The sequence below is a fragment of the Rhodamnia argentea genome, chromosome 2 (genome assembly GCF_020921035.1).
Source record: "Rhodamnia argentea isolate NSW1041297 chromosome 2, ASM2092103v1, whole genome shotgun sequence".
NCBI lineage: Eukaryota > Viridiplantae > Streptophyta > Magnoliopsida > Myrtales > Myrtaceae > Rhodamnia > Rhodamnia argentea.
Window position 1 is genome coordinate 32,076,716 of NC_063151.1, and position 22,079 is coordinate 32,098,794.

A 22,079-nucleotide genomic window follows, 5' to 3' on the forward strand; every position below is an offset into this window, starting at 1 on the left:
TTTTCTTTTTCTTTCCATATTCATCGTGGATGTACGATCAAGAACAGCATTGCGATTGTTAATGCAGGAAAGCAATGGCATGAACACAACATCTTAGCATTAACTGTTGTCTTCCCTTTCTTTGGTTAGTATAAAGTACGAGAAAAGAGAGGGTCCTGTGCTAGAATTTCCATTTTAATTATTATTATTATTATTATTATTATTATTATATGAAACAAAAGGACCAACTTGTGAAGGAAGTAACAAGAGCCCCACGCTACGATACCACGTGGTCAAGAGCCAGACAGAAATCGCCATTGTCGTTAGAGCAAATCATGACTAACCTCGACCCCTAATCAATCAGATTTGACCCGAATTCCATCTGACATCAGACACGGACATGTCATCGAATTTTGATTCCTACGTTTAATAAATTGAAACTCGTTCGCGAATGTCCTAAAAGCAAATGTACGAGTGGACCATTAAAAATCGAAACTTGCTTATACGGCGTACAAAACTAGAATCTCGGAAGCATTTATTAATAAAAGCCTCTAAATTTAATAAAAAAAAATACGTTGGACGTCTTAAAATTTATTGTGAAAGTGCAATCAAATATTAAAACTTTCAAAAAGTACAATCAAGTGGTAAAACTTATCAGAAAGTGCAATTGAATCCTAAAATTTTCAAAAGGACAATCAAGTCCTAAAACTTATCAAATTGGTGAAATTAAGCTCTTTTGTTGATTGTACTTTTTGAAAGTTTTAGGACCCGCTTGCCTTTCATGACAAGTTTTAAGGCTTCACTGTATATTTTGAAATTTTTAGAACTTGATTGTATTTTCGTGATGAGTTTTAGGATTTAATTGCACGTTTTGAAAGTTTTATGACTTAATTATATTTTGGTGATAAGTTTAAATTTTTCAACACAATTATGAAAAAAAAAAAAAAGGGGAAGATTCCTGAAATCTCGGGGGCCAGTTGTCTAATTGCATCATGGTGACTAATCAAGCATCGATTAGTGGGACAAGATTCGATCATGTGACAGAGTCAATGTGCTGATAACTGCGACCAAAAAAAAAACAAAGGGCTGACAACTATCCATTGTAATTAATTATTTTTTAAACCCACAGTTTCTTTCCTTCTCTCTCTCTCTCTCTACAGAAAACAACTGCACCCCTGGTTTTGTAAAACACATGGTTCTCCTTCAACATTTTCTGGGAAAATATTCGCATTCTTTCTTGTTTTATTGAATGACCATCATACCCTTCTCAAAAGTCTGCTTTTGCTTTCTCTTATTTGCCAAACTACAACTTCGTTGAGTGAATTCCTTGGTTTGATAAATATACCGCAATAGATCCGCATAGAGTCGCTCTGAAATCTTTTCTTATTCTCTGTAAAATTTAAAGATCTTATTTGGATGTGGAAAATTCAAACGTGACTTGTCGGGGTGACGCATGATTGTTGTTAGGATTTGGTGAATAATGTGATAAATGTCCTAGTTTGGCAAATCTTAAAAGCAAGAAATCTAGTCAATTGTATTAAAAGAAAATTTATTAAGTAACAGTTTGTTTTGAGCAAAAAATGAAAAACTAATTATTAATGAAAAATTATTATGAGATTCACTCTTTAAAAAATTTGTAACTCAAAATATACTGTTATTTCTTTTTTTTTCCCCTTAAGAATGATCCACTGTCTAGACAACCTCGGATCCTTACAAGCAAAAACAAAAAGATAAGTAAAAGATGAAAGTGCATGCTAATGGCATACATGTAATTTCACTCGGAACATTGAGGTCAATTTGTTGCATTACCTACGTATAAATAAACATCGACCCTCCTTTTCCTAATTGCCATCCACTTCGCAACGCTCCCAACATCCCCCACACACCCACACTCACACAAGACAGCCATGCAAGTCTCCTCCTACTCCTTAGAAATGCACCCTGCATGGGTCCCACGTGACGCCTCCACCATCCGCTGCAGCAGCCGCCGTGTCCCTCCATTGACGGCCGCCAGCCTCCGCCCCCCGCCGCCCATCTCTGCAGTTGCGGCGGCACCATCTATCCTCAAGCATCAGAAAACCACCCACTCAATGCCACCCGAAAAGGTGGAGGTTTTCAAGTCCCTCGAGACCTGGGCCACCCAAAACGTGCTCCCCTTGCTGAGGCCGGTCGACCAGTGCTGGCAACCCCACGACTTCGTCCCCGACTCATCCCTGCCCACGGACGAGTTCACAGACCGCGTGGCCCAGCTCCGCGAGCGGACCGCCGAGCTCCCGGACGAGTACTTCGTGGTGCTCGTGGGGGACATGATCACCGAGGAGGCGCTGCCCACGTACCAGACCATGATCAACACGCTGGACGGGGTCCGGGACGAGACCGGGGCCAGCCCGTCCCCGTGGGCCGTGTGGACTCGGGCCTGGACCGCCGAGGAGAACCGGCACGGGGACTTGCTCCGGACGTACCTCTACCTGTCGGGTCGGGTCGACATGCTCATGATCGAGAGGACGGTACAGTACTTGATTGGAGCCGGAATGGTAAGTGTGTTCAATCGCTCAAAAAGATGTTTTATTTGCCTTCCAAAAGAAATTTTATTCGCCAATTTGAAAACGAAAAGAGGTTTCTGGTAGAAAAATTTATAGACAATTGTCGTTTTGATGTCTAATAATTATTTTTCTGTTTTGTTGTCGCTCTTTGTTTTTCATACACTGTGATTTTTTAATGTCTGTCGTTAGACACTAGTTCAATAGAAAATGTTCCGAATTCTTGGAATCTTGACAGGACCCCGGAACGGAAAACAACCCGTATCTGGGATTCGTCTACACGTCGTTCCAGGAGCGAGCCACATTCGTCTCCCACGGCAACACGGCCCGGCTGGCCAAGGAGGGCGGTGACCCGGTGCTCGCGCGCATATGCGGGACCATCGCTGCTGACGAGAAGCGCCATGAGAAGGCCTACTCGACGATCGTGGACAAGCTCCTGGAGGTGGACCCCAACGGCGCAATGGTCGCAGTCGCCGACATGATGCGCAAGAAGATCACGATGCCTGCGCACCTGATGTGCGACGGGCAGGACCCGAAGCTGTTCGAGCACTTCTCGGCCGTGGCGCAGCGGCTCGGCGTGTACACCGCCCACGACTACGCGGATATACTCGAGTTCCTGATCGGGCGGTGGGGGCTGGAGAAGCTGGAGGGGTTGGCGGCCGAGGGGAGGAGGGCGCAGGAGTTTGTGTGTGGGCTCGCGCCCCGGATCAGGAGGCTCCAGGAGCAGGCCGACGAGCGAGCCCGGATGATGGGCCAGCATGGTGTGAGGTTTAGCTGGATCTTCAACAGGGAGATCAAGATATAGCTCCTAAAATCCTACATGGGAAGACGAGACAAGGAAAAAGAAAAATGGGACTGTGAAGCTTAACTTTGACGTTTTCTGGCAATTTGGCTTTGAGAACAGACATTTCAAAGTGTTATTTAGCCCCTGTCCATACAAGCTTGGCTTCAGTACATACCCAGATTTTAAGTTGCCATCCTACAAAGCAAAATTTGTATTAGGTTGTGCATTAAAAATGCAAAGAAAGTGCATACAAGAAATGACCAAATGCCTTGAATGTGCAGGCAGAAAATGTATGTCGATAATACGACACGACACATAGGATGAAGAAAGCATATTTAAAAATAAACTAGTAACCCCACTTCCAAAACTTGGGCAACTAGATGTCATTAAAAATGCGATTCTCAAATCACTTCATGAACTTAGAAATGTGGCTGCTAGATTACAAAATGGTTTTTGCACTTGTTCATTCATTTAATTTCTAATCACACCTTTATTTCTAGTGAGCAGAATCATTATGTTCTTGTCGATTCAATTTATCATGTGACGGGAGCATATGACAACACTTTTGGAGTAGAATTTATGTTTCAAAAGTATTTCTAAAGCAAAAATTCGTTTGTTATTGTGAAGCTATCAATCCATGGCCTCTCGAAAACTCGTAGGTTTGCCCTACCTGAAAATTCCATCCTTGTCTCTTGGACTGATGGGGTACCACCCTGAGCAGCCATCCTTTCCTTTCCCACGTCCACCATCGCATGAACTGCACATCCTAGCTCTGCCGCCGTCGCTGCCGCCTCCGCTCGTGCTAGCTTCGCCTCTGCCTCCGGGCTTTCCATTCTTATTTCCGCTACCGCCGCCATCTCCGTCTCATCATATGTCCCCGTGGCTGGTGGTCGTCCTTGTTCTGTTGCGCCTCCTCCTACTTGTAGTAGCCTCGGTAGTCGTGTTAAGCTGTTGCTTGCAAGTGAAGAGACAACGGGAGGAGGCAGCAGCAGCCGATGAAGAAACGATGCAAGTAAATGAAACTTGAGGGATAGGGGAACATTCGTCCTATGATTTCTAAGATGTAAAAATCCATTTCTTTAGAAGATCATGATCCTTCAAAGAACACAAGGAAATTTTTCTTCCCACTAAATTGTAGAGGCATCTTAGGTACGTACGAGGCCAGTGATTTATTCATCTTTTTTTATGCAACAATTGACCGATGTTCCGGGCGACCTTCGACGGTCCGAGCTAAGATCAGCTCCCCCCTAGATCATAGGCAATCCGTCCGCACCGGGACTTCCGACTCTCCCACCAGACCCAAGGCAATCCATCCGCGCCGGGACTAGGGGATTCCTAACGAATTACATACAAATAGTCTTGGCGCTAATAGATTAGATGTGGTAGCGTAAAGACCGTATCCTATTCATACTTCTCAGGCATGAGTAAGCAATTGGAAATCAATTTTACAACAAGGTAATAGAATTTTTCTTTTTCTTTCCATATTCATCGTGGACGTAGGATCAAGATCATGAAGACTAGATGGAAATGTAGAACAGCATTGCGATTGTTAATGCAGGAAAGCAATGGCATGAACACAACATCTTAGCGTTAACCGGTGCTTTCCCTTTCTTTGGTTTGTATAAGTACGAGAGAAGAGAGGGTCACGTGCTAGAATTTCCATTTATTATTATTATTATTATTATTATGTGAAACAAAAGGACCAATTTGTGAAGGAAGTAACAAGAGCTCCAAGCTGCGATGCCACATTGTCAAAAGCCAGACAGAAATCGCCATTGTCGTTAGAGCAAATCATGACTAACCTCGACCCCCAATCAATCAGATTTGACCCGAATTCCAGCTGACATCAGACACGGACATTTCATCAAATTTTGATTCCTACATTTAATAGATTGAAATTCGTTTGCGAATGTCCTATAAGCAATTGTACGAGTGGAGTACTAAAAATCGAAAATTGCTTGTACAGCATTGTCGCGACCTAAAAATCAAAGATTCTAGGCTAATGGATTATCAGGTTAATTATTTAATTAATCTAACTCGAACTCTCCCAAATCCATACCAAATCACAACTTAACATGCAAAGATATTTGAATTGGAGTCGCCATTAATCGTTTTTGATAGGTCAATTAGAAACCTAAGTAAATTATCGGGAGAACTAAATTACTTCTACGAGCCGAAATTCTAAGTCCGGGGGACTTGATTACGCTAGATTATTCTAACGCCCTTTCGGTACCTTTTTATTTCATAAGTAAAAAGATTATTCTAAGTCCGGTGAACTAAATTACTTTTAATCGTTTTTTATTTCATAAGAATGAATTTTGTCAAGCAACATTAATTGATTTTAACCTAAGTCACTAACAAAGGTTATCATGGGATTGTACAATCAATTAATTGAACATCCGGAAGTCAAGGTAATTGCGGGAAGCATGCGCCAAGACAAATTGTTCTTGCTTTTGAATTTTTGCTTTTTAATGGGATAAAGACTAACCTATATGCAATGTATGAATGTAATCTACGATGCAAATGAATTAAATTAAATGCAAGGAAATCCTAAGCGTGCATATGAAATTAATTTAATTAACTACATGACTAACCTAGATGACATGCAATTAAATGAAACTAATGTACAATTGATGTTACGGTCTAATTAAATTGACTACATGACTTACGAATTAATTGAAGACCTAAACATTCAAATTTTATATGATCTAAACCTAGCATACAAATGACATATAAAGCTTATTTTATTTTTTTGTATTTTTTTTTGGATTAATGAATGACCCTAAATAAAACTATGTCTAAGGATAATTATCTTACATATTTTAGGGTTTGAGTTTGCCTAATCCCCAACATATTAAAGATAAATTATTCTAGACATGAAAATCTACTCGAATATGCTGATTCTATCCTAGAATGCAAATCTAAATTAACTCATTCTAAAATTAATAAAACGTGCGAATATCAACAGGATTTAAGGATGCAACTTTGTCTAAAATGCAATGCAATATCTTTTAGAATTTTAAATATCACACAAGAGAATATTCATTTTAAAGATATTATGCCAATCCAATCAAGTGATTATATCAACTGGTTTTTGAAAGTATTTCGCGAATATTTGAGTCAATCTTTAATTCGTAAGGTTAACGATTGAACTCAAATCCTTACTCGTACGGCAAGTCGTGGATTAGGAGATTTTCCTAATCGATCACATTTTGAAAGATTTTTGATATCTTGAGTATCTTCAAGAAATTTTTAAAAAAAAGATTTTGAAATTTTCAGATCTTATTCCAACCAAATCTTTCAAACTAGGCAAGTCATATATTGCACAACAAAAATCCCAAAATATTCAATTTAGACACACAATCCATCAATTCGGGTAATCAGATACTGCGATATTCTAAATCAAGCAACGAAATTTTAAGATATGCAATCTAACATTCAATCCATGCAAAGTAGGTAAGACAATATTTAACACATTCAAATTAGGAAATATACCTAATATCGCAAGACAATATTTAACACATTCAAATTAGGAAATATACCTAATATCGCAAGGATGTTCTCCAATTTGAATTTGCTCCGAAAAATTGCGATCCAAAACTTGGACTGATCGGCTTAGTACGGAGGCTCACATGATTTGGTGACCGCAAATTTCTTTGGAAAAAGTTGGGAATCGCTTCGCTTGAAAGTTCGTCGGCTTGGTGCTGGTGCCAAGGAACTTGCGGAGCCTGGTTTGGGATTGGAACAGCTCGGGACAGCGGATGGCATGGCTCGTGATGCTGGACAGTGGTTCAACGAGCCTTCACAGTAGGGGTTCATCAATGAATGAGATTGTCGATTTCATTCTCGCTAGTGCACATCGGTCTTCTTGTAGGTCCGGGAGCATGCAAGGCAAAATATTCACGAGTCAAGGAAAGGCTCGTTGGACTGATTTCCTCTCCCGCGGCAAAAGGTTGGTCTCCTTTGTGCTCGGCACCGGGCTTCAAGACGGAGGATTCGTCTGCACCGCTTGGACTGAAATTGTTGGCAAAGGAACCCACAGCAAATCTGCAAGAGAAGCACCGAAGAGGAACAAGACCTTCGTTGATCCTTTATTCGTTTTTTTTTTTTAAGTGAGAGGACCCTTCTTTTATCAATGTCAGAGTACGAAGACCTCTGTAAAAGAAGTCTTGTGCTCTCACTTGTCTTTTCCTCTCTCCCTCTCTCTCCGAAAAGCCTTTTTGGACGAATTCCCTTTCTTTTTAACGAAGCTGATAGAGATATGCCCTAAAGAGATTATATAATAATTACATATTAAAAATTTTAATTATATTTTTAATTTCTTATTTAATTAATGGCAAAGATATATTTATTTATTTGTCTAATTATTTACTTATATGAATAAATTTCATAAGATCGGTTGTATTTGGACCTATTCTTGAGACGTTGAGAATATGTGTGACGGTTTCATAATTACACTGAATCTTTAAACTGTTCTCGGTCGATGGATCATTAAATAGATATCAAAGATCCTGTTGAGACCGGTGTATTCTTAATTTCACTATTAAGTATTAGATACTTAAAGGAATGATGAGTCAAAAGTCACCGGGTATTGCGATGCCCGAGTTAGAACATAGCTGCTTATACTAGACAAGTTTCTTGAACGTGACGCGCATTGAACAATTAGCGACATAGAAGCTTTTAGCATGGTCAATGTCTAATCGTTCATGTTTTGGTCTTGTGTAAATAATCCTTAGACCCGAGGCACAATATTGATTTGTATGTTGGATGGCTGTGGTTCACAAGTGCGCATATTGGTGGCTCGTTGATTCGTCTCTATACTCGATAATCATAATTCATGCACATACGAAGTCACACGTGTGCGCAAAATGGAATCTGTCTCCTTGTTACATGCAATGTATGATATCCTATGTGATCTAGTTACGGCAATGCATTGAAATTCTCGGCCGGGGTTGTAACCGAGAATGAAATGTTCATGTCTCATATAAATGCATGTTGATTAGATTTGTGCATATGATCGAATTGGTGACTTGGTAATTATTCCATGGTCTTTGTTCGATCGGGATATAGTAAGACAGAATGATTGAATTACATTATAGCCAAAGCTAATGGGTTCATTATGTTCTTAAAGCATTCACACTGCCTGGGTAGCCATGACATATTGCTAGATAGCACTCATGGCTTGTAGGACCTGGAGATTAATCGGGACAATCAATTCTCTTGGATGTTCTAATGTGTTAGTGCGTGTCTTATTACTAGCTCAATGATGAATCTAAGAATGTCACACACCATAACCAATTCATGATGACGTTGAACGAAATGATGATATTGTAAATATATTTGCAATCACGACTATTGAATTAGTTGGACTGAAATTAGATTAAGTATGATTTAATTTAATTTTTATTTTTGGTCATGGACTATGTGCATATGATGTACACGCACGTCTTAAATCGACACATATTGATGTGCCCGAAATTGCACACATGCTGGTATATATATTTATATATATTGATTTGTCTTTATATATATTAATTTTTTTAATAATAATAATTTAAAAAAAAACGGTGCACGTAGCACACGGCCAGCACATTTGCTGGCCATGTGCACGTCTCACACGGCCAACAAATAGTTGTTGACCGTGGGACGTGGTGCACGTTGCACACACGATCAGATCGTGTGTGCCGTGCAATCAATTTTTTTTTTTTTCCTCTCTTCGTGCACGAGCGTGAAAACAGTTTTTACGCTCTTCGTGTGTGTGCCATTCTAGTGGGGCTGTTTTGAGAAAAAGAGTACTCTCGCAAGTGCGTGCGATGAAGTCCAAGAGAGATAACAAATACTCTTACTTTTTCGTACGAAAGACCAGCAATTTTGAAGAGTTGTGAGAATTGATTCCACGATATTGCTAGCACAATTCAAGTGGTGATTTTCACGAGTTCATTCTTCCATTTGACGTTGCGATTAGTGGTGTGTCTGAACTAAAGATCCGATATTTGTGGGGCTCGAACAAAGAACATCTGAACCAATTTATTTTCAAGCACGCTACGAGAGGTAATCCTTTAACCCTCTTAATCAATATATGATTTTCGATTGAAACGTATGAACTACGCCTCTGAAGATACGTGGATAGGTTTTTATTTATTTCTGTTGCGTTTGATTATTTTATATGATATTTTTGCCTGTACATGTCATGCAAATCCCAACAGAAGCCTCCTCTGACTTTTCTGCACTATCCTCCCCTCGTGAAGAAGGACGTGAATGCCTTTTATAGATAAAGTCTACTTGAGCTTTTTCAAAACATATCAAATTTCTCTTCATATCTTTTGGGAAGTACGAAACTGTTGGAGCTGTTTTGATTTGTGAGGATTTTTCGAGAATTTTGACAAATATCACTTGAGCTCTTTCAATGCAATCTATTCTGTTTCACTCATATTGCCGCGAACGTGTCTACGTTCATCACCGTTGGTCCATTCATGAGTATTGATCTTTGCCGATATTTCTCCAACCGCATCCTCATTGATTTTGAGTATCGAAGATATGTTCCATCTTATCGGATTTTCAACTTTTTTTTTTTTCCTGTGGTCACTTCTTTTCAATTAATTCTTGGACGCATGCACACACCTTCCTTCCATTTTTATCTACGGTTTAGCTGGAAGTGAATTTCGGACCCGAGTTTTGATGTCCATTAGTATTGGGTTTCTCTCAGTTCCGCATGTAGTCATTCCAACCTCATCAATCACTCCCTCCATCCCATTACCTTGTAAAAAGCATATTATTTGGCAGTTCACTAGAGTTAACCCATCGAGTAACAGTTGATGTGCCCCTATTATAAAGTTCGTGAATCTCATAGCCCAACTATCTTCAACAGATCTTAGGCGATTTTTTTTACAACCAAGAGAATCCGTAGCCTTGAATCCGAAGAATTATCCTTAATTAAGCTCACAAGTATCCACTCAAGTCCACTGTCCCTCAATTTAACTTCGCCTTTGCCGCCGGTTCGATTCGGAATGTAAATGCATAAAATAAACTATACTATATGAAAAATGATTTAAATATTTTTTCTAGGGACTAAAGTTAGTCCCTAATTTTATGCAAAAATTAATGACTAAAAAGAACAGCCAAAATTTAGGTGTCAACGGGTATACATAATTAGAATCTCGAAGGCATTTATTAATAAAAGTTTTTAATTACTTATTATAGACATTAATAAAGAAAAGGATAAATGCGTTGGACATCCTAAAATTTATCGCGAAAGTGCAATTAAATTTTAAAACTTTTGAAAAGTGCAATTAAATCCTAAAACTTGTCAGAAAGCACAATTAAGCTTGGGCTTCGGTCGTCGGCTCCCCTGTCATCGGTCACCCCGGCTCCCTTGTCATCGGTCACCCTGCTCCCGCCACGACATTTGCACATTTAGGTCGCATTTAGTCCTTGGGATTTCTGGTCATGATAGGATTGGATAGGATATGATAAGAAATATATGGATTTGGCCATATCCTATCCTTTGGTTGATGAACTGCGGATTTAAAGTCGGATATTTTCATATCCTATCATATCATGCATTTGGTAGAAACCGTATATCAATATAAATGACATATATGCCCCTACATGATGCTCATGAAATATTCCAATCTTATTACTATAAAAATAACGTTCTCATACACAAAAAAAAAAACTTGAAAATATACACATTTTATTAGATTTTCAAACCTCTTTGTAAAAAAATAAAATAAAATGAAAATAGAAACAAATGAGACAAAAAAGTTGTCATCATTATAAAAATTAGCTTTTATATGACGAATAAAAGAAATCCTATCCGATCTTATCCTACCCCCTTCCCTCGAATTTTTTTATCCGGGTCATATCTCTTATATATCCGACATTATACTATCCGGGACACCTACCAAACACGGGATAGGATAAAACATATCTTATCCCGAGTTTTATACGGACGACCAAACGCAGCCTTAGATGCTACGATCGTATTAACAAGAGCATTAGCTGCTAAAGGTATATATCCAGCAATAAATCCTTTAGATTCAATGTCAACAGACTAATAAAATATTATGAAAGCTTAAGAAGGCATGTCCTAAAAATTTCAAAAAAGGAATTAAGTACTAAAACTTATCAGAATAAAGATTTTCTGTTGATTGCACTTTTTGAAATTCTTAGGATTCGATTGCCTTTCGTGACAAATTTAAAACTTTATTGTACATTTTGAAAGTTTTATGATTTGATTGCATTTTCGTGATAAGTTTTAGGACTTAATTACACAATTTGAAAGTTTGAGGACTCAATTATATTTTCGTGACGGGTTTTAAAATTTTCAACGCATTTATCTTATTTAAAAAAAAAAGAGATTCCTAAAATCTCGGGGCCATTTGTCTAATTGCATCATGGCGACTAATTAAGCATCGATTAGTGGGGCAAGATTCGATCATGTGACACAGCCAATGGGCTGACAACTATCCGTTGTAATTAATTGTTTTTTAAACCCACAGTTTATTCCCCCGTCTCTCCCTACAGAAAACAACTGCACCCCTGATTTTTGCAAAACATATGGTCCTCCTTGTTTTATTGAATGACCATCATACCCTTCTCGAAAATCTGCTTCTGCTTTCTCTCATTTGCCAAACCATAGCTTCGTCGAATAAATTCCTTGTTTTGGTAAATATACCGCAATAGATCCGCACGGAGTTGCTCTGAAATCTTTTCCTGTTCTCTTTGTAAAATGTAAAGATCTTATTTGGATGTGGAAAATTCAAACGTGACTTGTCAGGGTGAACGAGTGATTGTTATTAAGATTAAAAGCAAGAAATCCAATCAATTATATTAAAACAGAATTTATTATGTAACAGTTTGTTTTGAGCAAAAAAATGAATAAATAATTATTAATGAAAAGCTATTATGAGGTTCACTTTCTAAAAAATTTGTGACTTACAACACTGTTATTTATTTATTTTTATTTTTTCTTAAGAATGATTCAATATCTAGACAACCTCGGATCCTTACAAGCAAAAACAAAAAGATAAGCAAAATATGAAAGTGCATGCTAATGGCGAGAAAATGTTGGTTGAGTTTAATAGTCCACCTAAGCAAATTACCACCCTATTCATTGATTGCCGTCTGTCCGAATTGGGCCCGCCTTTCATATTTTTACTCTCCTCCGTTACCCGGGCTCCCCTCCGTTACTTTTTCTCTCTCCTCTCACTCGTGCCGTCAAACCTCACATTTGGGAAAAGTACAATTTTTAGTGTCAAAAATTACGTAGGAAAATGACTTTGGTGCCAAAAATTTCAATCGGATCACTTTAGTGTCAAATTTTTTTAAAAACGATCACCTTGATGCCAAGTCCAATTTGTTTCGTCGAAAATCCGACATAACATTTTTTTATTAATATTTGCGATCGACGTGGCTCGCCGGCAATCCACCGTGAAATTTTTTTAAAATTTAAAATTTTAATTTACCATAATTTGAGAAATAACCTGAAAAATTCAAAAAAAAAATTAGAAATTAAAAAAAAAATGAACTGGGCGAGGGTCTGCAGGCCCTCGCCTAAGGTCAACGGGGGTCGCCAACTTGACAATGGTGGGACAACGGTGGCGAGGGTTACAATAACCCTCACCACCTGCAATGTTTTCTTCTTCTTTTTTTTTTTTTTTTTTCAACTTATTTTAATTTTTTTAAAAAATTTCTGTTAGTTTTTATTTTTTTTAAAATTTATTAATTTTTTCACGTGGACTCCAAAATTCAGAAAATAAAAAAATAAATTTATTTAAAAAAATTTCTGTTAGTTTTTCTTTTTTTTTTAAATTTATTTATTTATTTATTTATTTATTTTCCGAATTTTGGAGTCCACGTGAAACCAACGTGGACTTCATTTTTTTTTAAAATGCCAATTAAAATTTAAAAATTAATTAAAAATACCACGTGGCAATTTTGGCATGAATTTTTGGCCAGAGGCATCAAAGTGATCATTTTTTCTCTGACTTGACACTAAAGTGAACCAATTAAAACTTTTGACACCAAAGTGATCTCCATACATAATTTTTGATATTAAAAGTGCACTTTTGCCCCTCACCTCTTCTTTCGACCAACGAAAAAGAAAAAACCTCACCTCTTCTTCAACCTCAACGAGCTTTGGATTTTGAAGCTCGCGTCCACAAGATGAAAATGCTTCCGAGCAGAGTCGCTGTCATAGAGCTTGCAACGCGGCCAAAGTTCGCAGAGTAGGGAGCTGCTGATGTGTGCTTTGGTGACGGTCGCCGAGCATCGCGGTTCTTGTTGTCGGAAATGAAAGGAAGGTTCCGGCTTTGGTTTCTATGAGGTGGAGGTGTTTTGTGTTTTCCAAGTTTGGGTGTGAGTTTATGAAGGATTCTGCAATTTGAAGCAGGTTTTGATTTCTCCATTTGTTCCATTCAATAAAGCTTTGAGGAGTTTTTGCTCTTGAATTTTTCCTGCAAATTCGGTCGTCATGTTGTGCACATGTTTGATTGGAGCTTTAATGGCGTGCGAGCATTTTCTGTTTCCTGGTGTGGTGCAGAAGGAAAGTAAAGGAGGGGAGCGTGGGTAACGGAGGAGAGGAAAAAATCAGAAAGGTGGGCCCAATTCGGACAGATGGCAATCAATGAATAGAGTGGTAATTTGCTTAGGTGGACTATTAAACTCACCCAATATTTTCACTGCTAATGGCATATGTGTAATTTGACTCGGAACATTGAGGCCAATTTGTTGCTTTAACTACGTATAAATAAGCATCGACCCTCCTTTTCCTCATTGCCATCCACTTCGCAACGCTCCCAACATCCCCCACACACCCACACTCACACAACACAGCCATGCAAGTCTCCTACTCCTTAGAAATGCACCCTGTATGGGTCCCACGTGACGCCTCCACCTTCCGCCGCAGCCGCCATGTCCTTCCATTGACGGCCGCCAGCCTCCGCCCCCTGCAGCCCATATCTGCTGTGGCGGCGGTGGCGGCACCATCTATCCTCAAGCATCAGAAAACCACCCACTCAATGCCACCCGAAAAGGTGGAGGTATTCAAGTCCCTCGAGACCTGGGCCTCCCAAAACGTGCTCCCCTTGCTGAAGCCGGTCGACCAGTGCTGGCAACCCCACGACTTCGTCCCGGACTCCTCCCTGCCCACGGACGAGTTCACGGACCGCGTGGCCCAGCTCCGCGAGCGCACCGCCGAGCTCCCAGACGAGTACTTCGTGGTGCTCGTGGGGGACATGATCACCGAGGAGGCGCTGCCCACGTACCAGACCATGCTCAACACGCTGGACGGGGTCCGGGACGAGACCGGGGCCAGCCCGTCCCCGTGGGCCGCGTGGACTCGGGCCTGGACCGCCGAGGAGAACCGGCACGGGGACTTGCTCCGGACGTACCTCTACCTGTCGGGTCGGGTCGACATGCTCATGATCGAGAGGACGGTGCAGTACTTGATTGGAGCCGGAATGGTAAGTGTGTTCAACGGCTCAAAAAGAGGTTTTACGTGCCTTCGAAAAGAAATTTTATTCGCCAATTTGAAAACGAAAAGATGTTTCTGGTAGAAAAATTTATAGACAATTTTCGTTCTTTATGTCTAATTACCATATTTCTGTTTTGTTGTCTCTCTTTGGTTTTCATACACAGTGGTTTTTTAATGTCTGTCGTTAGACACTAGTTTAATAGGAAATATTCCGAATTCTTGGAATCTTGACAGGACCCCGGAATGGAAAACAACCCCTACCTGGGATTCGTCTACACGTCGTTCCAGGAGCGAGCCACATTCGTCTCCCACGGCAACACGGCCCGGCTGGCCAAGGAGGGCGGCGACCCGGTGCTCGCGCGCATATGCGGGACCATCGCAGCTGACGAGAAGCGCCACGAAAAGGCCTACTGCAGGATCGTCGAGAAGCTCCTGGAGGTGGACGCCAACTGTGCGATGGTCGCGGTCGCTGACATGATGCGCAAGAAGATCACCATGCCCGCTCACCTGATGCGGAACGGGCAGGACCCGAAGCTGTTCGAGCACTTCTCGGCTGTGGCGCAGCGGCTCGGCGTGTACACCGTCCACGACTACGCGAACATACTCGAGTTCCTGATCAGGCGGTGGGGGCTGGAGAGGCTGGAGGGGTTGACGGCTGAGGGGAGGCGGGCGCAGGAGTTCGTGTGCGGGCTCGCGCCCCGGATCAGGAGGCTCCAGGAGCAGGCCGACCAGCGAGCCCGGATGATGGGCCAGCATGGTGTGAGGTTTAGCTGGATCTTCAACAGGGAGATCAAGATATAGCTCCTAAAATCCTACGTGGGAAGACAAGACAAGGAAGAATAAAAATGGAACTGTGAAGCTTAATTTTGAGGTTTTCAGGCAATTTGGCTTTGAGAACAGACATTTCAAAGTGTACTATGAACTTAGAAGTGTGGCTGGTAGATTACAAAATGGTTTTTGTACTTGTTCATTTATTTAATTTCCAATCGGACCTTTGTCTCTAGCAAGCAGAATCATTATGTTCTTGTAGATTCAATTTAGGGAAAATGCCAAAAAAGGGCCTCAAGTGCACTTATTTTCTCAATTAATGGCCCGAAGTACAACTTGTGTCAAAGAAGTGCCTGAAATGCCTTTTTTTTATTCAAATAAGGGCCTGAACAGGGACACTTTCATCTTTTTATATTTTGTGATTTTTTTTTTCCTTTTTTCCTCTTCTTTTTTTCCCTTTTTCTTTCTTGTTTCCTTTGGTTCTCCTCCTCGTCGCCGGCGGCCGCGGGCTAAGTGGCCGCGAGGGCTTGCCTCACTCAGCTCAAGCGAGGGCCGGCCTCACGGAGGCCGACGACGGAAACGCTTACCCTACCCGATCAAAAATCAGTGATGCTTTGTCTGTTCGTTTGAAGGAAAAAAAAAAAAAGAAACGAAGAAGATCTCCCAATCAGGTCCCAGCCCAGAGCTGCTTCGCCTTGGGTCTCGCTTCCCTCTGCATTCCCTCTCCCGCAGAACCGAAGATGGGGTCGACAGGTGAAGCGCGGGCTCCTGGAGGTTCGTGGTCCTATCCACTCACTCCAATCCCGGATTCTCAAGGTTAATCGGAAGTCCAAGCACGGGCGGCCTTTGTCGCCCTTTGATAGCGACAACGACGAGGAAAGTGTGGAGTTCGATGACAATGAGGATGAGGAGGATTGGTCGGATGAGGTGAGTTCTTTTAAATTTTCCTGTTCCAATTTCGAGTATGTGATGCTAGTATTCTTTGTCATCGGTTTGCTTGCTTGCATCATCCGAAGGAGCTTGATTTTGCTCCTCCTGCTCGAGTAGCTCAAGCCTCAGTTGAGCTACAATAAAAAAACAGGAGATATGGGCAGGGCGAAGGCTGCCCTCACCGGCGTCCACAAGGCCAGTCCTCACCTGGGTAGAGCGTGGTGAGCCCTCGCGGCCGTTCCCCTCGCTGGTGGCCACGAGGCAGGCCCACACTTGGGCAGAGCGAGGGCTTGCCTCAAGCGATTTGGTGAGGGCTCCCCTTGCCGGAGGCCGCAAGGCAGGCCCTCGCCTAGGCAGAACGAGGGCCAACCTTGCCCGATCTGGCGAGGGCTCCCCTCGCTGGCAGTCGCAAGGCAGGCCCTCGCGTGTGGCCGACGAGGCCGTGCAGCTCACACAGCCGGCTGGTGTGAGGGAAAGAGGAAAGAAAAAAAAAGGTAAAAAAGGGAAAAAAATCACAAAATATAAAAAGATGAAAGCGTCCCCGTTCAGGCCCTTGTTTGAATAAAAAAAAGACACTTCAAGCCTTTCTTTAATACAAGTTACACTTTGAGCCCTTAATTGATAAAACAAATACACTTAGGGCCCTTTTTTGGCATTTCTCTTCAATTTATGAGATGACGGGAGCACATGACAACACTTTTGGAGTAAAATTTCTACTTCAAAGGTATTTCTGAAGTAAATATTCGTTTGATAACGCAACTTCTGAAGCAAAAATTCATTTGCTACGTAAGATTCTTTTTTCTACTTCTGGAGCATTCTTTTACTCCATAAGTAATTTTGAAGTTGTTTGAAGAATTAAAAAAAAATTACTTCTTTTCAGAAGTTGATTTTTAGAGCAGTTGCCATGTGCGCCCAAAGCCATCCATGATAGCCGCGGACAATAACTCAAATGCAGACTGTTAATGTCCAACTGCATATAAATCTGTGCAAAGTATCTCCTTTCCTTGCTCATCAGCAATACAAAGGAACCCACAGGAAACACTATCTCAGAAAGAATCATAGTTCCTAAGCCAACAGTGAGACAGCACACACTATCAACTCCAAACATCACACCAAGTATTACTTCCTATGTTCCTCGAATTCTCAATCTGGGAAACAAGGAAACAGTTCATGACCAACAGAGTTTAAGACCCAAGTTGCAACAGTTGCTACTCATTGGAAGATTTCACCATTCTTGGACAGCATATAGGAGAAGAGGATTTCGTTCCACATATCAGGAACTCCAGGTAGGCACCAGTGGCTGCAATCGGGCACCGATGGATTGTTACTCCAAGGACCGACATGCGCATCGCTCCTGAATGCCCCCATCGGAGTAACATGAAGCACGCGTACTGGAAATGCCATTTGCTTCGCAACCTTCATTATTGTGTCTGAAATTGAACTCTTGTCCCTCCCATGGGTTTTAGAGGAGGGTCGTCGAGTAACTTTGCATGAATTACGATTTCGACCACTGAAACAAGCGAAATCACTGGTTTGAGGTCCTCACTACATTCCTAGATAGGCAAAATACACATATTTAAACAAGCAAATGAGACTCAACGCGAAATCACTGGTTTGAGGTCCTCACTACATTCCTAGACTGGCAAGTAAACATATTTAAACAAACAAGCAAAAGACACTCAACCCTTTTATTCTTTTCCTCGTCTACACTAACATTAACCGCCGACCCCAACTAGTTTGGGATAAAGGTGATGTTGATGTTGTTGTCTACACTAACATTAGTCACAGCACATTGTGTCGCACTTTATCCTTTATATGTAATTCACAGGGACAAGATCAACATGTGAAAATTGTCAGAGGAAAGAAGACGAAAAGGGAACTTTTTCCTAGACCAACAGCTGAAGAAATAACTCATTTCACTGTCAAATGGAGAACATCAAAGATAAATTCTCAGTTGGCACTCCAACCCACCAAAAAAGGCCAACGCAGTCATCACAACTGCTGCGAAAGCATATGAAATTACAATCCTGCTTACATACCTCCAGTGAGAAGACTCAAATGTCCGGAAGAACACAGATGTCCGATTGGGGTTGACATTGCTCTCAACCCAAGATGCCCAAGTGTTTAATGCAGTTTTGAAGGCTGACGCAATTGGCATCCCGAGCTTCAGGGATCCACCAAGCTGAAAATAACAACCCCTGTCTGCAAAAGCATGTTAGAATTCTGTTCCAGGTCAACAGTAATCACTTCCAAACCCTATCCCACGAAGCGAGGTCATCCATCTTTGATTTCAGGCACTGAGTTGAATCTCTGGCAGGAAACTATACAGCCACAAAAACTATGCAACAGCTCATTCAGCAAATTTACCAAACAAGTAGCACTGAAAGACATCACTGAAGGGAGAACATCTTTTTACATGCCGCAGTCCGAGAAGAACTGAAGTTATCACCATCGGGTTAACATTTTAACGTGCTTCCACCGAATAAATTTCCCGTTATACCAGAAAGCATCACATTGTTGGAGGCTTCTCCCAGATATTTGTTTTGACACAGTATGGAATGATTATCTACACAGACAAAGATCTCCTCCAACTTATCCAAGTACAGAGAAGCAGAAATGGCTCACATGGTCAGGTGCTGATATCAAGGAAAACGTCTACTCAAGCTCATTTATGGAGTGAAAATTACATTTATCCAGACCAATTTGAATGAAATTAAGGCCACTTTTTTAATTTGGAAATGGGGTAGAATATCATAGTTTTTTTTAAGGAAACTAGAATATGATTTCATTTAGTTGCTTCAATTCATCATTTTCATTGCTTCAACAATACTTCTAACATACATTTAGCATTTAGCTTATCCTAGCATCAGCATAATACAGACTGCTAGGATGCCCAACTATTTATATTTATAGAGCAAAAGGTGCACCTCTTGAGAAAAGCATGTAAACAGAATGGTTAATCAGTGAAATTGGAGATCTGTGAGAAAAAAAGATCTTGCAGGTATGACACCACATATACATTTTGAGCAGTCACCCCCTCTTCAAGACTATTGAAGCAGATTAAACAAAAATAGATAGGTAAAGGTCATGTAAAAGAAGTCATACTTCCAGTCACACATATCTGACTGAAAGTACTCACGGATGACTTACATCTCAAAGAGCTTCGTAGGTGTCCACCAATGCCCTGAGTTGAAGATCAGAAAATCAGAATCAATCCACTCTTTGCTAATATCATCCAACTTGTCCAATCTAATGGTCAATTTGACCCTTTTCGGTGCATGCTTGGGCACTGGACCAGGCTGCGCCAAGAATACTGACCGATAGAAGTCGACCTTGAGATTATAAGAGTTAAACCCCACGCTCAGAAACCTGACTTGTTTAGTGATTTGATTCCCATATATTTCATATACACTCCTCTTATCTTCCACGCCTGTCATGAGCATGCATATAAAAGACTCCCACTGTGTCCTGCTCAATGAATCACCAACAAAGACAACACGCTTGCCACGAAGATACTCTAGAATTGCGCTAACATCAAACTGGGGGATATCACAATGCCTGGGCTTCCACCTCCATTTTGTATAACCTCTATCTCTGCGGCCATTAGCCAAGCAATTAAAACCACGCTCAGCAAATGGACATTGCGAGGCATTGTATAGGGGGTAACTTTCTTCAGGGATCCAACTACCTTCAAACACATTGCATGTGCGCATCAAATTGGAACCACTAGGTTTGGGAATCTCAGAAGTGTATATGGCCGGTTCAAAAATGGGTAACACAAACAGACATGCACAGGTTATTGCTACAAGGAAAGCGAACAACGAACCGATCACAGTGAATCCACTGAATGGACCAAAGACCCGGACTTTACAGTGATCTGTGACCATTTGGTGGGCAAAACTCACACCCCTCTTGAACAAAGGCCTCATATTGACAAATGAATTCCTGCTAAAATCCACCCACAAACCGTGTGTGCGCCACTTCCATTTCCATCGTTAGTCATTATTGCCTCAAAGTAGGATTAACGAATATAGCGGTCATCATCCCTCCCCACAGCACTAAAACCAGCAGGTACCCTCCAAAACTACGAAACCCATTTAAGCAAGAGCAGATCAGAGAAGGTACAATTACAATTCGAAAACAAGGTGAGCCTCTGAGCATTCAAAAGTCCCAACAAATCTTGGGATTTTCAAGAACCCATTTCCATTCATCGAGCTGAATCCAAGAAAATAGCAACATTTATTTGCTGCTCAAGCTATCCAAATGGGAAATTTCTGCTCCAGATGCAAAACTTCAAGCCGACAGCTTCATCGAAAAGGAAATTCGCCTCGCCGGGCAATCCACCCCGAGGCTGAAGCTGTAGTAGGAAGCTTCCTCCTCCTTTCTTGTTGGAGTAAACTTCGTTTCTGGTGAAGGGTTTGGCGATGTGTTGCTTTGACAGAAAACGAAAACCTGGGTCTAACAGCAGTTGGCTCATAATTAAGCTTGTCGGTGAGATAAATGAAAGCCGGTTTGTTCGCGTGGGGGCGTGTACGCAATTGGACAAACACGTGGTGGGCGCTCCCTTGTCAGCAGGCACGCAAATAGAGAACAGGAGAAAGGCTGCTTCTCTCAAAGCATTTCTTGTTTTGAATATAAGAGTTGTCGACGTTCAATCTCTAGGGCGGGTTCAGGGGCATTGAGTAAAGGGAGGCTCACCTGAAAGAGTCACTTATTAGCTAGTCGGACTAGTGCGGAGCCTCAAGCAGTAACTGATAGAGTCAAAGTGGTGGTCTCACCGGTTGGGGAAAGTGTTGATGCAGGATTAGAGGAGGGTTCGAAGAATAGCTATCAACAGCCGAGGATTTTGCAATCAAAATAAAAAAAAAATTCGGGTTGGTCTTATTGATTTAAAAATTTCAGCCATTCAGTATTGAATATTGGATAAGATAAAAAAGAAGAAGAAGAAGTTAGTAACACAAAAAACCCATATAGGCGTGACACGATTACGTCGGGACATGACAATAACTCACAAGAATAAGTTACTCTCCCGCATTTTACTAGGCTCCTAACGGACCTAGAATATGTTAGTAGGAACTGTAGTGTAATAATCAATTACTAGAAAAAGTGTATGAAGTTGTGATGGCCACCTAGACGCTAGAGCTGCTCGGAGTCCGTCTTTAAAGGGCGGCGGCAACCTTTTTTACAGGAACGCTTGTTTTGGACAAAAAAATCCATAAATTGTTTGTAATATTTTTTATTTGAGAACATATCGGAGTTATTATCGCAAAGTAGATGAATGCATATCCATTAGGGATAGATCGATTCCAGAATAGATGGTTCTCACTCTAAAATCGAGAGCGGCCCACTAGAGATCGATCCTCAAAATGAGATCCGTGAACCAATCGCTCGTTTTATAAACTAACTCGAGAACTAGACTACCGATTTGGTTTGAATTCAGGATGGATCGATGGAATTGGTCCTACCTACTCGGTAGGTCACTGTGGCATTAATTTTTTTTTTTAATGACCGGCTTTCCAACTCTACCTGCTTCAAGCACAATGTTGAAATCTTCCCCCACCAATTTCCCCTGAAATAATGTTTAATCTGATTCAAGCCCAGT

The 22,079-nt window shown here is 41.2% G+C and overlaps 3 protein-coding genes across 3 annotated transcripts; 2 read left to right on the forward strand and 1 right to left on the reverse strand.

The window, feature by feature from the left end:
• Positions 1 to 1,842: 1,842 nt before the first annotated feature.
• Positions 1,843 to 15,656, forward strand: LOC115736911 (stearoyl-[acyl-carrier-protein] 9-desaturase 6, chloroplastic-like). Its single transcript, XM_030668801.2, has 3 exons — positions 1,843 to 2,513; positions 2,758 to 3,357; positions 15,604 to 15,656. Exons 1-2 carry the CDS (start codon positions 1,887 to 1,889, stop codon positions 3,322 to 3,324), a joined length of 1,194 nt encoding a protein of 397 aa, XP_030524661.1. The 5' UTR covers positions 1,843 to 1,886; the 3' UTR covers positions 3,325 to 3,357; positions 15,604 to 15,656.
• LOC115736969 (stearoyl-[acyl-carrier-protein] 9-desaturase 6, chloroplastic-like) lies at positions 14,134 to 15,616 on the forward strand. Its single transcript, XM_030668889.2, has 2 exons — positions 14,134 to 14,768; positions 15,014 to 15,616. Exons 1-2 carry the CDS (start codon positions 14,142 to 14,144, stop codon positions 15,578 to 15,580), a joined length of 1,194 nt encoding a protein of 397 aa, XP_030524749.1. The 5' UTR covers positions 14,134 to 14,141; the 3' UTR covers positions 15,581 to 15,616.
• Positions 15,657 to 17,436: 1,780 nt separating the features above from the next.
• LOC115736181 (protein trichome berefringence-like 7) lies at positions 17,437 to 21,056 on the reverse strand. Its single transcript, XM_030667733.2, has 3 exons — positions 19,628 to 21,056; positions 18,517 to 18,675; positions 17,437 to 17,987 (listed from the first exon to the last, which is right to left on the reverse strand). Exons 1-3 carry the CDS (start codon positions 20,404 to 20,406, stop codon positions 17,690 to 17,692), a joined length of 1,236 nt encoding a protein of 411 aa, XP_030523593.1. The 5' UTR covers positions 20,407 to 21,056; the 3' UTR covers positions 17,437 to 17,689.
• Between the last annotated feature and the right edge of the window lie 1,023 nt (positions 21,057 to 22,079).

What these genes read in the sequence shown, in the direction of transcription:
- LOC115736911 (XM_030668801.2), top strand. Translation starts at nt 1,887, where the DNA reads ATGCAAGTCTCCTCCTACTCCTTAGAAATGCACCCTGCATGGGTCCCA. An exon ending in ACTTGATTGGAGCCGGAATG is followed by an intron (nt 2,514 to 2,757) that starts GTAAGTGTGTTC and finishes GAATCTTGACAG; the next exon opens with GACCCCGGAACGGAAAACAA.
- LOC115736969 (XM_030668889.2), top strand. Translation starts at nt 14,142, where the DNA reads ATGCAAGTCTCCTACTCCTTAGAAATGCACCCTGTATGGGTCCCACGT. An exon ending in ACTTGATTGGAGCCGGAATG is followed by an intron (nt 14,769 to 15,013) that starts GTAAGTGTGTTC and finishes GAATCTTGACAG; the next exon opens with GACCCCGGAATGGAAAACAA.
- LOC115736181 (XM_030667733.2), bottom strand. Translation starts at nt 20,406, where the DNA reads ATGAGGCCTTTGTTCAAGAGGGGTGTGAGTTTTGCCCACCAAATGGTC. An exon ending in CCTACGAAGCTCTTTGAGAT is followed by an intron (nt 18,676 to 19,627) that starts GTAAGTCATCCG and finishes TTTTGCAGACAG; the next exon opens with GGGTTGTTATTTTCAGCTTG. An exon ending in TTTGAGTCTTCTCACTGGAG is followed by an intron (nt 17,988 to 18,516) that starts GTATGTAAGCAG and finishes CGCTTGTTTCAG; the next exon opens with TGGTCGAAATCGTAATTCAT.